At 37.9% G+C, this 13,595-nt stretch overlaps 1 protein-coding gene across 1 annotated transcript in view; it reads right to left on the reverse strand.

The window, feature by feature from the left end:
• Positions 1 to 7,815, reverse strand: part of Smp_170520 (hypothetical protein) — a gene marked incomplete at both ends in the record, with an annotated part of 47,256 nt that extends 39,441 nt beyond the window's left edge. The window contains 3 exons of the mRNA XM_018791599.1: positions 3,805 to 3,955; positions 5,935 to 6,204; positions 7,696 to 7,815. Coding sequence (XP_018647314.1) covers positions 3,805 to 3,955; positions 5,935 to 6,204; positions 7,696 to 7,815 — 541 coding nt within the window. The remainder of the gene's footprint in view (positions 1 to 3,804; positions 3,956 to 5,934; positions 6,205 to 7,695) is intronic.
• Positions 7,816 to 13,595: the final 5,780 nt, after the last annotated feature.

The following is a 13,595-nucleotide window of genomic DNA, read 5'->3' on the forward strand; positions in this document are numbered from 1 at the left end:
ACATGTAATACTTATATGATTCTATAAGTAGTGAGTTCATTTTCAAGGGGTTGTGTTTTAATATCCATGAACGTGGGTGTGTGTGTGTCATATTGTTGTGAACAAGAACACTAGTTGAGGACAATTGAATGTATTTAAGCACAAATTACAGACTATCTCACTAAATTTTACGATTGTGAAACATGGCCATTAAGAGTAGAAGATACTCGTAAGTTACTAGTAATTGACCACATATGTCTTACAAAATATTGCTCGCATCTGCTGGGATCACCGAGTAAGTAATAGTGAGGTTAGACACCGGGTATTTGAGAATGATGGTAAATCAATTGATGAGGTCATGAATCTTCATCAACTGAGATGGTTGGGCCACGTGTTACGTATGCCTGAACACCGATTACCACGACGCGCTATGCTGACTAGTGTAGGGGATGGTTGGAAGAGAGTTAGGCGCGGCCAAACCAAAACGTGGCATCAGTGCTTGAAGTCACTAACTTCTAGTCTGAGCCATGTTGGTAGATGCAGACTACCTGGTTGGGGTCCTCGTGACTATCGTAACCAATGGTTGGAGACTCTAGGTGACATGGCTCATAATCGATCACAATGGCGTAGGTGTATACACTCTTTATCTTCCCTTAAACCTTGAGGTTAAAATTTCTTTATATCTGTCTTTCTTTCTGTATTATATCCTTATATGCAATCTTTCTTTTATATATTACCATCATTAAATTAACTACTCCTATGAATCCGGTGTTCATGTTGTTGTGTTAACGAGGTATGGCAACTTGGACCGATGCATATATGTGCCTGATCCTACGTTGTAGCTGACTGCCTGACTGATGTCACTAAATTCTGATAACCATACAATGAACAGTTAATTTGCAAAATAACAATCAATTGTCTCAATCTTAACTGTTACTTCTGGAAATATCAGTTCGCCTTCTATGAATTCATTCTTCATGCATTTTCTTATCGATTGCGCTTCATTTCTGTTCGTTCCTTATCGATCTTCTGGAGTACATTCAGTGACCGACCATGACCATATACTACTTATGTAGATATCAGTAACCCACACTACAATATTACCGCCAATCTCAACAAATATTGTTAATGGAATCATCATCAGTTATTTATAATAGAATGTTCAATATGATTAAATCAAGACAAGATGTCAATTTAAGAAATTACTGATTCATGTTTTGAAATACCCGGGAAATTGAAATCGTTTAGTTCAAAATTCAAAATATCTTTGAAATCAGAAGATAAAGTATATGAATGTCAAGCAGAAATTTAATTCATCTTTGATGATTTTGATTTTAAATATTACCCTGATGAAGTCTAGACAAGTTAGCTGGACGAAACTTTAGGATTATTTTTCACATATAATGACTTCTCTATATTCGGTGACCAATTTTTGTCAGGCTATTCGTTCTAACCTTGACGAATATTCGTATAAATTAATTCATCTTGGCGTTATAAAATTTGGTAATTTTATTTAGACTTAGTAGACTATTTGATGAAGGTAAGACGTTTTGTAACCATGTATATGTGAGTTAGATTAAATTAATAGGAAGGTCTAAGATTATATGTATAGGTAACAATCAGTTTAGTATTCAATTAAAATATTAGTCTATCAATCACAGAAATTCATAAGGTTTAGAAATCAATACAAATCTCTTAGGTTGATTTCGGAGAATCAAACAATATGAATTAGAATTTCTGAGGAAGAATTAATCCAGCAAATGTAAATCATCGTCGTATGAGCAGAGATGGATGGTGGCTAACAGTGGAATCAAGGACGCGCGTTCCTTTCTATCCGTAACTAACAACTGGATATACTTGCATTCCGGAGTTGATGCTCATAGTCCTTTACATATGCCTTTCGATTAAATTAAGGAATACTGTGGTGTGGTTACTTATTCTATATAAGTAGTTATGGGTTGGTCAGACATAGAATGTACTTGCCAGAAGACCGATGTGCAAAGAATGAAATGAAGGGCAATGTTTGGAAAATGCATGAGCAATGAAATTAGAGAAGAAACAGAGAAGGTTGAAACAATTGGTTGTTAATTTGCAAATTGACTGTTCATTGTTTGGTTATCAGAATTTACTGAGATAGTCTGTAATGTTTGCTTAAATACATTCGATTGTCTCCAGTCGCGTTCTGTTCACTATATTTGGTGTCGCTGCCAACCAGAAGGAGGAAGGGTGCTGTTCTGCGGACGCCGCTGCGGGTCTGGAGTGGAGGTGCTAGTTGGGGCAGTCTGGTGAGGAGAGGTGGCGTCGAGTGGAGTGTTCTGGCGGGGCGGCGTTGGCTGTAGCGGGTGCTGTCGACGGAGAGGAGCAGTGGGACGTGCGGCTGCTGGGCGGACATCGGATGTAGATGGCTCAGCAGGCCGGTGGAGTACGGGTGTTGAACGTCCCAGGTGCCGGGTGGATGCGGATGTTGGTGCCCCGGCAGGTCGACGGAGCTATGGAGGTCAGCGCGCCGCAGACTCGACATTCTGACGGAGAGTTTGGCACAGACTGCAGTGAAAGAAGATAGTGGCGTGGCGAGCAGAACCACCGCATGGTCGAATGCTTTAAAGGGGGGACGAGTGTGGTGTGGTCTACTTATATCTATATAAGTAGTATATGGTGTTGGTCAGATATAGAATGTATTTTACCAGAAGACCGATGTGCAAAGAACTGAAATGAAGCGCAATCGTTTGGAAAATGCATGAGCAATGAAATTAGAGAAGAAACAGAGAAGATTGAAACAATTGGTTGTTAATTTGCAAATTGACTGTTCATTGTTTGGTTATCAGAATTTACTGAGATAGTCTGTAATGTTTGCTTAAATACATTCGATTGTCCCCAGTCGCGTTCTGTTCACTACAATACTACCGAATCGATTAAGGTTGAGACTTATGTCCTAAGCTGACTTTTATCTTGTATGGGCAGAATGCTCACTTTTCAAAGATTGGTAAGCAATTTTAAAGAAGATATCACGACTGAATATTTGCGAAATGTTAATTTACTTCGAAGAGCAACTTTTCTGCTTTATACAAAGTTTTGAGAGAAAATATTATTTTTAGCCATATAAATGATTTTTTGCCTAGATCATTCTTTGGTTTCAAAACAGAGGAACTCTTTGAGAATATTATATAGTTAAGATCATGAGTCAATTGAAGCTAGACCACTATGGAAAACCTGGAAACACTGGACGGCCGTTTCGTCCTATTGTGGGACTCCTCAGCAGTGTGCATCCTCGATCCCGCCTCGCGGGATTCGAACCCAGGACCTACTGGTCTCGCGCCGGAACACTTAACCGATAGACCACTGAGCCGGCCTCCAGCGGTGTTAATGTCTAACCTGAACCAATCCACGAAATTGCGTGACCAACTTCCATTGTACTGAGGTAGATACCTGTCTCTATCTGACATGGATTAACTCTACTGGCCACGACTTCTCACTAGAACAACAGGGACTACCTCATAGAGCTAGTCACTAATGAGCATATGATCTTTGAGAACATGGTCAAATTCATTAGTCACATAAAAAAACCATACATTTACAAATCTTCCATCAATTGTCCTTCACATTTGTATGATTCTTTCAATTCACAATCCCTTTCTGTTTTCCCCTTCTGATTTCTTCAACTCGAAATTCTTTACCTTCTGTTGCCATGCATTCCACTTCTGATTGGTATTACATACTACTTATATAGACAGATATAAGTAGTATACACTGCAGTACTATAACACCGATAATATGATATTACGTAAAAATGATAAAATTTTTGAAATATTCAAACAAAACTCTTACCATCATTCATTATAGTCGGTTTAATTTCAATTAATGTTTCCATGGATTGATTATTTTCACATTTAGGCATAGATTGTTGTTCTTTTTTGAAATTACACCGTAATTGACTTAATTCATTTTCTAAATGTTCCAGTTTTGTTTTATAGAATGTCTTGTTTGAATGTAGAATATCCATTGAAAATAGAAAAAACAAACAAACAAACAAACAAACATGTTAGTCACATTTGTTTGAATCTTCCCATTGATTTTTAGGACTGCAACTGGTCAATCTCTAAGGTACTGGGTTCGAGCCCCAGAGTGAACATCAACATATCTGAGATGCAGGTACATCCAGCTGACGAGTCCCAAATAGGACGAAGTGGCGCACGTCCTGGATTCCACTGCTAGCCACTATCCATCTTTGATAAACATGTTAGTCAGTTCTAATTGACATATTACCTGGTATAGATGTATGTTAACTTAATTTGACATATTACTTATAAGTAAGAGTAGAAATGAAGTGAATAAGATGGATAGTAAATGAATCGAAAAAGTGTAGCAGCAAGACTTATAAAATCGTTTTTTTAGCGAGTTAGTCTTCTACGGGATAGAACTAGAAACGAAGGCCCAGGACAGAGTGGGTTGGAGAATGTTAGTCGGCGGCCGTTGCTCTATTGGGGGGAATAGGCGTAAGTAGGTAATAATTACAAAAAAGATTAATCATCAAGAATGTGGTTCGAGATGGTATTTATAAAGAAATAATGAAGATCAAGACCTAGGTGTTAGACAAAGAGTGAATGTATTTAAGGCACTGTGAATGATTCTAAACTATGTCACATAATGTAACATGCATATTTAGTGTTTTGTAATGACAAAGATCATACATTTTTCCTATTTGTCACACTTTATATGTAACTACATTTACATTAGATGGTGAAGAAACATATATTTGTTTGGTTATATATAATATACGCTACACTACCGCGGTTCTTAAAATGTAAACGCTATCTCCACCGTCCATTCTTCTGCTTTACTGGCCACGACCTTTGATCGAAGATTGTAATAGTATAATAGAATCCTTTTAGGCCTTCCCACACTACGTTGAAGCTTTGGCCCGGATCATTATTAAATAATACTACAGGATTTAATCTTTTGCATTTTGCCGTTGGTGCCATCATGTGCAGAGGAACCTTTGTTAATCAAGTGAACTCATTTGTGGTTGTTTTCTCAGAGAACATTCATTTCATAACAACTGTTACTATTTTGTTGTTCAATATACCGTTAAGAATTTTGTATTAAGGCAGGTATTTTCAAGATATCTCATGTACGAATTTAGATTGATTGCTGGTCATATGCATTCATTCTTCTTAGTTAGCATTGAATATCTGAGTCAATTGAATAGAAAATTATACTTTCATCATGAGTATTATTTCATAGTTTAGCATTCTGGATGATACTTTTATACAGTTTAGTCAAGCTAATGAACCGTCTTAGTCAAAAGTAAAAGAATTTAATTCTAAAGACTTAACCATCATTGTGGTTAGTTAGATACATCTTGCTTTAGATTAGGAAAACTCGAAAAACAAGTAAATCAAACCATATCATTGAAATCACAGACTGATCTAAGTTAGACAAACACTAAGAACCTACAAGCATTGTAAAACTATTTCGTGATAGCGTGAGCCGTCTCACCAGTGTGTATATACGATCGCGTACACCAACGCTTATACTCTAGATCATCAAGGCGAAATCTGATGGTGCATAGGTCTAACTTCAATCAGTCAGAGATATTGCTCAACCATCTTCCATTTCATCGATGGATACCTTCCTCAAACTCTACATGGTATAACTCCACTAGTCATATCATCTCATTAGAACTACGAAAATTACGCTTGTGCACCATTGTATACCAGCTCATTAGTCTAAAGCTAAGCGTTCGTACGCGATATCAGATGTCCTTCGTTCAATTCCCAGTTTCGAAGTAGTAGATGCACACTTCTAAGGGGTCCCATACTACAACTAAACAGCTATCCAGTACTTTCAGATTTTGAATGATTGTCTGACTTAGATCGACTCTTGATTTGAATGAAATTCAACAATCTACACAAATCGACGACTTACAATTAACTGATCTGTTTTTGAAGGATATACATTCTGTTCTACACTTGATGGACAGGTATCAGAGTTTATAAATGGATTCAATTTGGACATTTCATCATGTTTATTGATATTGTTCTCTATCGATTGTTCTTCTAATTTAGTATCCATTCGATTTAATGCTTCTTGTGCTTCAGCTAATTTCATAATTAATTGATTTAATTTACAACGATCTTCAATACATAGATCTTGTAGACGACATAAATTTGTTCTTGGAATCGATTGTTTGGTTGATTGAATTTTATTTAAGTTTTGTTTAAAATCCTGAAATAAAAAAGAACAAATTTAATGATTAAACGTAGATGATGGATGATTTCTTTACAGATTAGAGGTAAAGCGCTCGAGCGCGAGACTGTTAGGTTCTGAGTTCGAATCTCGTGAGGCTGTATCGTGGATGCGCATTGCTGAGGAGTCCCACGATAGGACGAAACGGCCGTTCAGTGCTTCCAGGTTTGGGGTTAGGTGGTCTAGCATCAAAAGACTCATGATTTCAACTATAAAATTACTAAAATCTCCACAAAACCCCTTTCTGATTATCTTAATTTGTAGGTGATATTATATACACGGATTGATTGATTTAAATTGAGATGAGTTCTTACAGTTCTAATGAAGAGTTGTGACCACAGGAGTTTGAACATGATTGAAGTGAAACAGGTGTCATCAATGGAATGGAATAATTGTAATACTATATTCTGAATCAACTCCGCCTGTAGCTCCTCCGGGGGCTACAACCGGTCCCATGCCCGGGTAAAGGAGGAGGGTTGAGCATGGGGTTAGCGACCCCATCCCGTAGAAAACCAACTCGCTAAAAAGACGCTTACCAGAAAAATTATTCAGACCATTTAAACTCTGCCCTGGGAGTTGAAGCAATAATTATGATGTTTCATGATGAAAGCCGAGTTCCTTCGGAAGTCATGAGGCCGATTCACCTTCTAACAACCAGAGCAACAATTTTTATGCGTACGTGGAACGTCCGGACAATGTAGGAGACCGGAAGTCTTCCAAATTGCTGCAGAAATGGGAAAATACAAACTGGAGGTGCTTGGAATCAGTGAAACACATTAGATGAAGGTTGGACAACAACGACTATCTTTAGGGGAACTTCTGTTATACTCCGGTCATGAAGAAGAAAATGCCTCACATACACAAGGAGTTGCATTGATGCTATCCAGAGAAGCACAAAATGCACTTATTAGATGGGAATCTCATGGACCAAGGATCATCAAAGCCTCCTTCAAAACAAAGAGAGAGGGCATTACAATGAACGTCATCCAATGCTATGCGCCTACCAACGACTACGATGAAGACGTTAATGACCAATTCTACGATAGGCTGCAGTCGATCGTCGACAAGTGCCCAACAAAGGACCTGACTATTCGAATGGGAGATTTAAATGCCAAGGTTGGAAAAGACAACACTGGATACGAAGACGTCATGGGACGACATGGACTGGGAGAAAGGAACGAAAATGTTGAGAGATTTGCAAACCTATGTGCCTTCAATAAACTGGTCATAGGTGGCACCATATTCCCACAAAAAAACATACACAAAGCCACTTGGATTTCACCGGATCACACTACACAAAATCAAATCGACCATATCTGCATCAAAAAAAAGTTCAGGAGGACGATAGAGGATGTGAGAACCAGGAGAGAAGCTGATATAGCATCCGATCATCATTTCCTGGTCGCCATGGCATTTAGGGGCTCAAGATTAAACAATTAAAACTAATAAATTAATCAAATCTATAATTACTTTATCATTTTTTCGTATTTGATTTGATATTTTCAATTTTGGTTTATTTACTGATTTCGAGTTATTATTGACTATATTCACATGGCTTGGTGAAATAATCTTTTTGTCTGGAATAGACATTGGCCTTCTTAGTTCATTCGTATATTGACTATTGACATTATGAAAGTGGTTCATTATCCAAAAGAGGATAATGTATCTTTCTATGATTGGGGAACAAATTGAAGATATTCAATTGTTGATTTGAATCATAAAGCTAAAAAAGAACACAATACAATAAGGAATATAATAAAACATTGAATATTGATCAAATACGATGAATAAAAACTAACAATTCATATAGTTGAAATCATGAGTCTATTGAAGCTAGACCACCGAGGAAAACCTGGAAGCACTGGACGGCCGTTTCGTCCTATTGTGGGACTCATCACTGGCAGTGCGCATCCACAATCCCACCTCGCGAGATGCGAACCCTCTTAACAATTCATATGTTGAAATCAATCACTTTAGTAATTTCCATTCATAAAACTAATTCAATTATTAGTAACCAATGTTTAAAACAACAATTGAAATCCAGCTTTTCCATTGTTGATGATCTAAAGTTGACCAACCTTTGGAGTAAAGTGCTTCTCGTATATTTTGCGCTTTTTCTCTCGTGTTCGATTCGCTGTGTAGTTCTAGCTTGGGGGTTACGAGACTAGCTTAGGATTCGAATATAGTGTTCAATCAGCAAAGACTTATCAGTGGCGATGGGAAAAACTACAATGAGTATTTCTTTGAGGCAACTAGAAGCCTTTATGGAGCGTCAAGAAAAGCGGTTTAAACAGTCTCAAATCAGAATCAGGGAAGCCCTTATGCAGAAATTATGCATGTCCCAACAAAACTCTGCTTCTGGTGAATTACAAGTATCCCATCCCCGTCGCCAGTTGTTATATCGAATGAGAGTGCGTACGTGCTATGTTTAATATATATGACGTTATGAGACCGCCAATTAGAGAGCATTGAAATTATCGATCGGATTAATGATACACAAAAGCCGTATGAGCAGTCTTGAACACTTATCAGTCCTGCTTTCTGTTTAGCTCAGCCAGTTAAGTCCAGAACACCAATCTCAGTCTCTGCAATATGAATCATTATTCTCAAACATACTGGGTTTATATACCAAACAGACAGACGACATCGTACCATAAAATAGAAAATAACATTTGTACAAGATTTAGCCAAATGTGGCTGTGAATAGGGGGAACAGTAATTAATGGACTAGGGATAACTCAAGGATGGTAAATCATACAGTAATAGTCTATGGGTCATAATAAAGCTTATAATAAGAGGGACACGAATATGAATAGTTTAGTTAATTAACAATTATACAATACGAAATATACATATCATATTAGTCCATAAATAGTCCTCAAAGTTACCATTTATAATTCTCTTCAGGATATAACATTCGCATCCTAAAAAAATCTTCCTTTAAGATTAGAATAGTTAGACTGTAGTTAGTAGTGGAACGCAGGATACACTTTTCGTTCTATTCAATGTCTATCAGTTGGATGTTGTTCACATCGAAACCTGAGGCTAGTCAGTATTATACGCTGACAAATTGACAAACCTTGACTTATATATTCATATCAGATGAACAATTTAACAACTAACTAACTAGATAAAATATTGGGCGTAAGAAAAGAAAACTAATAAGTTCAAGCCCTAACGTGAACAGTAACACTGGAATACAAGTATATCCAAGTGGTCAGTCCCAGGATAAACTGTGCATACTACATCTCATTGCGAATCATAAACCAACTACACTATATATCTTTAATTTAAATAATATACATTCTATATTTTATAATTTTAAGCATTGTTTTGGGAGGTTTAACTTTTTCAGGTCATGCGAATAACAACGTTACTGCAGAGACTTCAAAATAATTACATATCATAGGAAGGAGTATGATCAACGAACAGATACAAAAGAAAACCAATCTGTTAATTCGTGCCAACACAAAACCGAGGTTCAGAGTTTCCTGATAAATACATGCAACCACTTAACATCTCAAAATAATGCCCACTATCTCGAATCACTTGGACTAGTGATCTCAGCGCAGTTTTATAGATAGTATTTGGTTAACACTTAAAAAGGACCAGAATAACATAACAGGGCTCGATCTTTAGTGTAAGGGGGGTTGATAGTTGCAAACCAGTGAGGCGCGTTAAACTGGGAAGAAACAGCTACCCCGTGATTTCATGTTTTCAGTAATTTTCTAATTAAGATTATTTCATGGTATTAAATATGTTATTATTATTATTATTTAAACACATAAATATTGGTACAAGGAAGAACAAGATAAATATGCGCCACACAAATCCCATTTGATTTGTGTAAGGGCTATGATAACGCCCGGGTTCCCAGACCGAAGCAGGTGTTTTTCTTAGGAGGCCACACGCCGAGCCTTTGACCTAAAGGTCTGATCCACAAGGCGGTGGAGCATCGTGAGGAGATGAAGTCCCATGGTAGACGGTGACCAAAGATTGATTCATACACCATTTGTTCCCTCAGGATACTAGAGCCAGCCCACGTGCATTATTGGTTTGGAATCAGTGTTTTCCAACTCCCCTATGTGAACTTTCCGTGTCCACTAACCCGGTTAAAGCGCCTGACATTCTCTTTTCGTCCTCTCAATTTCGTAAACAACGGTAATGGCATGAGAAGGCAGTGAGAAGAACTTCGCTGGCAGAGGCTATATACGCGTCTCCATGTGAGAGCATTTCGTGGGGGAGAGCGGACTTTTCCCACTCTCGGCCGTACCGGGGGAGTTGGGGGCCGGCGATCATACCACGTTGAAAGCACCGGTTCTCGTCCGATCACCGCAGTTAAGCAACGTTGAGCCCGGTCGGTACTTGCATTAAATATGTACATGTGTCAATTTTAGTGTGTGAAGCTCACACGATGTCAATCCTATCAAACAAGTTAAGTTCCAAAAAGCAAAGGCAAAACTGATTATTAGTTAAAAAGTTTTTCAGTTTTATGTTTCAGAAATAATTTTATGGCCTTTTCCCAATTTAATCTAATACAAGCAACAAGCTTGTGGTCAGTGATTGAGCCCATGCTGAGCATGATTTCAAGCAACCTACCAGAGACCTCTAGATTAGCTCCAAAACAAATGGAAGGTAAAAGAAAACAAAGATAATGAAGAAAATAATGTGGGACTCATCAAGCTGGATAATAAAACAGTATTACTAGGGCAGGTTTATGGTGAAAACAAACTATTTTTAAATACATAAGGGACGGGTCAGTACCTTGGTTATCATAGTTATTGTCTAGTTCAATATAAACGGGGCTTGATAAAGGGCCTATTTAATAGGATTGATTGTATTTGTACAAACGACGCTATTGAAGAAGTAAGGTTGTTAAATAAAACACTAATGGAAAATGGTTATCTATTAAAATTCGAAAATCGATGAAAAGGTAACAGAATAGTAAGACCTACTACATTTTTAGCATATAAAAAGCCTCTTTACATCACCCTACGGCTAAGATGTGAGTCAAACAGCCTTTCATTGAGAAGAAAGCTTAAATCGGTTATTAGCAAGCAAGGCCCATGCTTCGCCGAAAAACTAGAAAGCAGAAAGACAATTGTGTCATATCCCAACGTTTACCAATTTAAATGTGCGTGTGGTCACTTATACATAGGGAGGAGTAATCTTGATTTGCAAACTAGGGTGTCTGAACATGTACCTAAATGGTTGCAGCAAAGTACGACCTAAGACCTCCTCGCGGTGTCGCTGGGCCGTAGGGGCCACCTTGCTAGCTAATTTGGGAGGTCTGTGATCGGACTAAACCACGACTCTTATAAACTGGATTTTCTTTTTCAAAGCTCCCTGAAAATCTTGTGGGCTCCCCGATGTGTAGTTCATGTATATGAATCGCATGAGTTTCAGCTTGTATGGTTTATGTATGTGATGTGAACCGCAAAACAAGAAGCCTGAACAAATTACGGAAGCTATTTTTGGGGACGTTAATTCATTTAATTCAAAGCTTGTAAAACTGTAACATTTACTTTTGCCCCTAGCCTATTCTACAGATCATAAGCTTTCGTTTGATGTATAATTCATTGCCATAGCATTTTCTGTTCTAAAGCTATTGTCATTTAGACGTAATCTTTTGTACCCTATTTTCTACTATAATTCCCCAGTTTTGGACATAACTGTATTTTTCTAATTATTGTACGTTGTGGTCACCTTAGTCATCTATTTATTCGTGTAACTTTTCATCCTAATCGAATTGGGAATTCAAGTGCTAGATCGGGGTTGGAATAAAGTGATTAGTGTTCCAGCTGTCTTTGTCTTTTCTCTCTCTCTCGCGTGCTTGCCAGCCAATCAGGGATAGAATAGTTTTCGTCTCTCTACCCCTATTTCGAACTCACGCATATTAGCCTCAAGGTTAAGCCAGTCAGCCTATCGTGTCAAGGTCTTAATCTACATTATACTCGGCACTAAGTGGGTAGACAGATTCAAGGACGTAACAGTATGCATGTATATACAAAGGGTATGCGCGTGGGTTGACACAAGGGACATAAGCTCAAAATATCTGCTCTATGTTTAATAAAATCAGCGGCCTAATCCTTCAATTAGAAGACATAATAAGAAAATATGGTGGTAAATACTAGGGTGAGGTGACCATAAATTTCCCCTAAAAGAGTGGCTATGCTTATGTATGTCATGCAGTGATGAAGAGAAAGCCTTTGTGCTAGTGATATGAATGCAATAGGTGAGTCAGCTGTAGCAAATACATTCAAATGGAACAGTGACCAACTGCTCTTCCAGACGGATGAATATATAGTGACTTAGCTTCGGTAATCGATTGCCTTGATAACCGTGATTATAATCCCCAACGCTTCTTCAAATTAGAAAGCAATAAGAAGCGGCGACTACAGTTTATAAGCGGATAGAACAGATTACAAAGTCATAACCACACCCAGCGAGTTTGAAGCAAATAGGCGAATGTGTGTATGCGAGCGGATACAGAGGCAAATTTACAGTCAAATCGAATCAAAGCGAAGATAGGAAAGGTAAACGCTAATAATAGGATTTCAGTACATATACGTATGGGAAACAGGATACTCATGAGCGACATTCGAGCTATTAACATTTAAGCCAGAGAGAGATACGTGCGTAGGCTGTCACATGTGATCAAGCGTACAATTTTATACAGACATGATAGTGATCATAATGGTACAAAGAAATAGACCAATTGTTACTGTTAGAATAAGATTGTCTGTTAAGTAAGTTAATAAAAGAGCTTAACAAAAATTAACCCTATTCGAAAGTGATTGTAGGAGAGTTGCTATAAATATACCTATATCTATGCTATGGGAAGCATGAGTGGAAACTAGTGTTACCGGTGTGCAATATTACGGACATTTGCTCATAGGGCAAGTAAATCTATGTGTATACGTAGAGATGTATGGGTAAAAGCTTATGTATTACCACTATGCATGTAGATCAAACTTGCTCTTGGTGCGACGTCCACACACCAAGACATGGGAGTAACAATTTCCCCATAACGTCACATCCACGCTGTAGGCTTATGAGCCTTGAAAAACGGAAACCGCTCCCAGAAAAGTTAATCGGCTTCACCAAATAAGGCTTTATCAACTTAAGCACGGCTAAAACACCGCAACTTAATGGTTACATAACAAATAAAATGAAATGACTCAGTTAAAACAGGTCATAAGATTGATCTTAACCTGGCTTTTGCACTGTTTTACAAGTGTTCAATGTCATACACTAAAGTTTACTGAAGCTTTGATCATACGAAAAATGCAAACTCCTCTTATGTCGGACAAGTTACGCCTGTTACTCCCAATGCAGCATAGGCCGCCGACCAGCATTTTCCAACCCAC

The sequence above is a fragment of the Schistosoma mansoni genome (genome assembly GCF_000237925.1).
Source record: "Schistosoma mansoni, WGS project CABG00000000 data, supercontig 0228, strain Puerto Rico, whole genome shotgun sequence".
In the NCBI taxonomy this organism is placed as follows: Eukaryota; Metazoa; Platyhelminthes; class Trematoda; order Strigeidida; family Schistosomatidae; genus Schistosoma; species Schistosoma mansoni.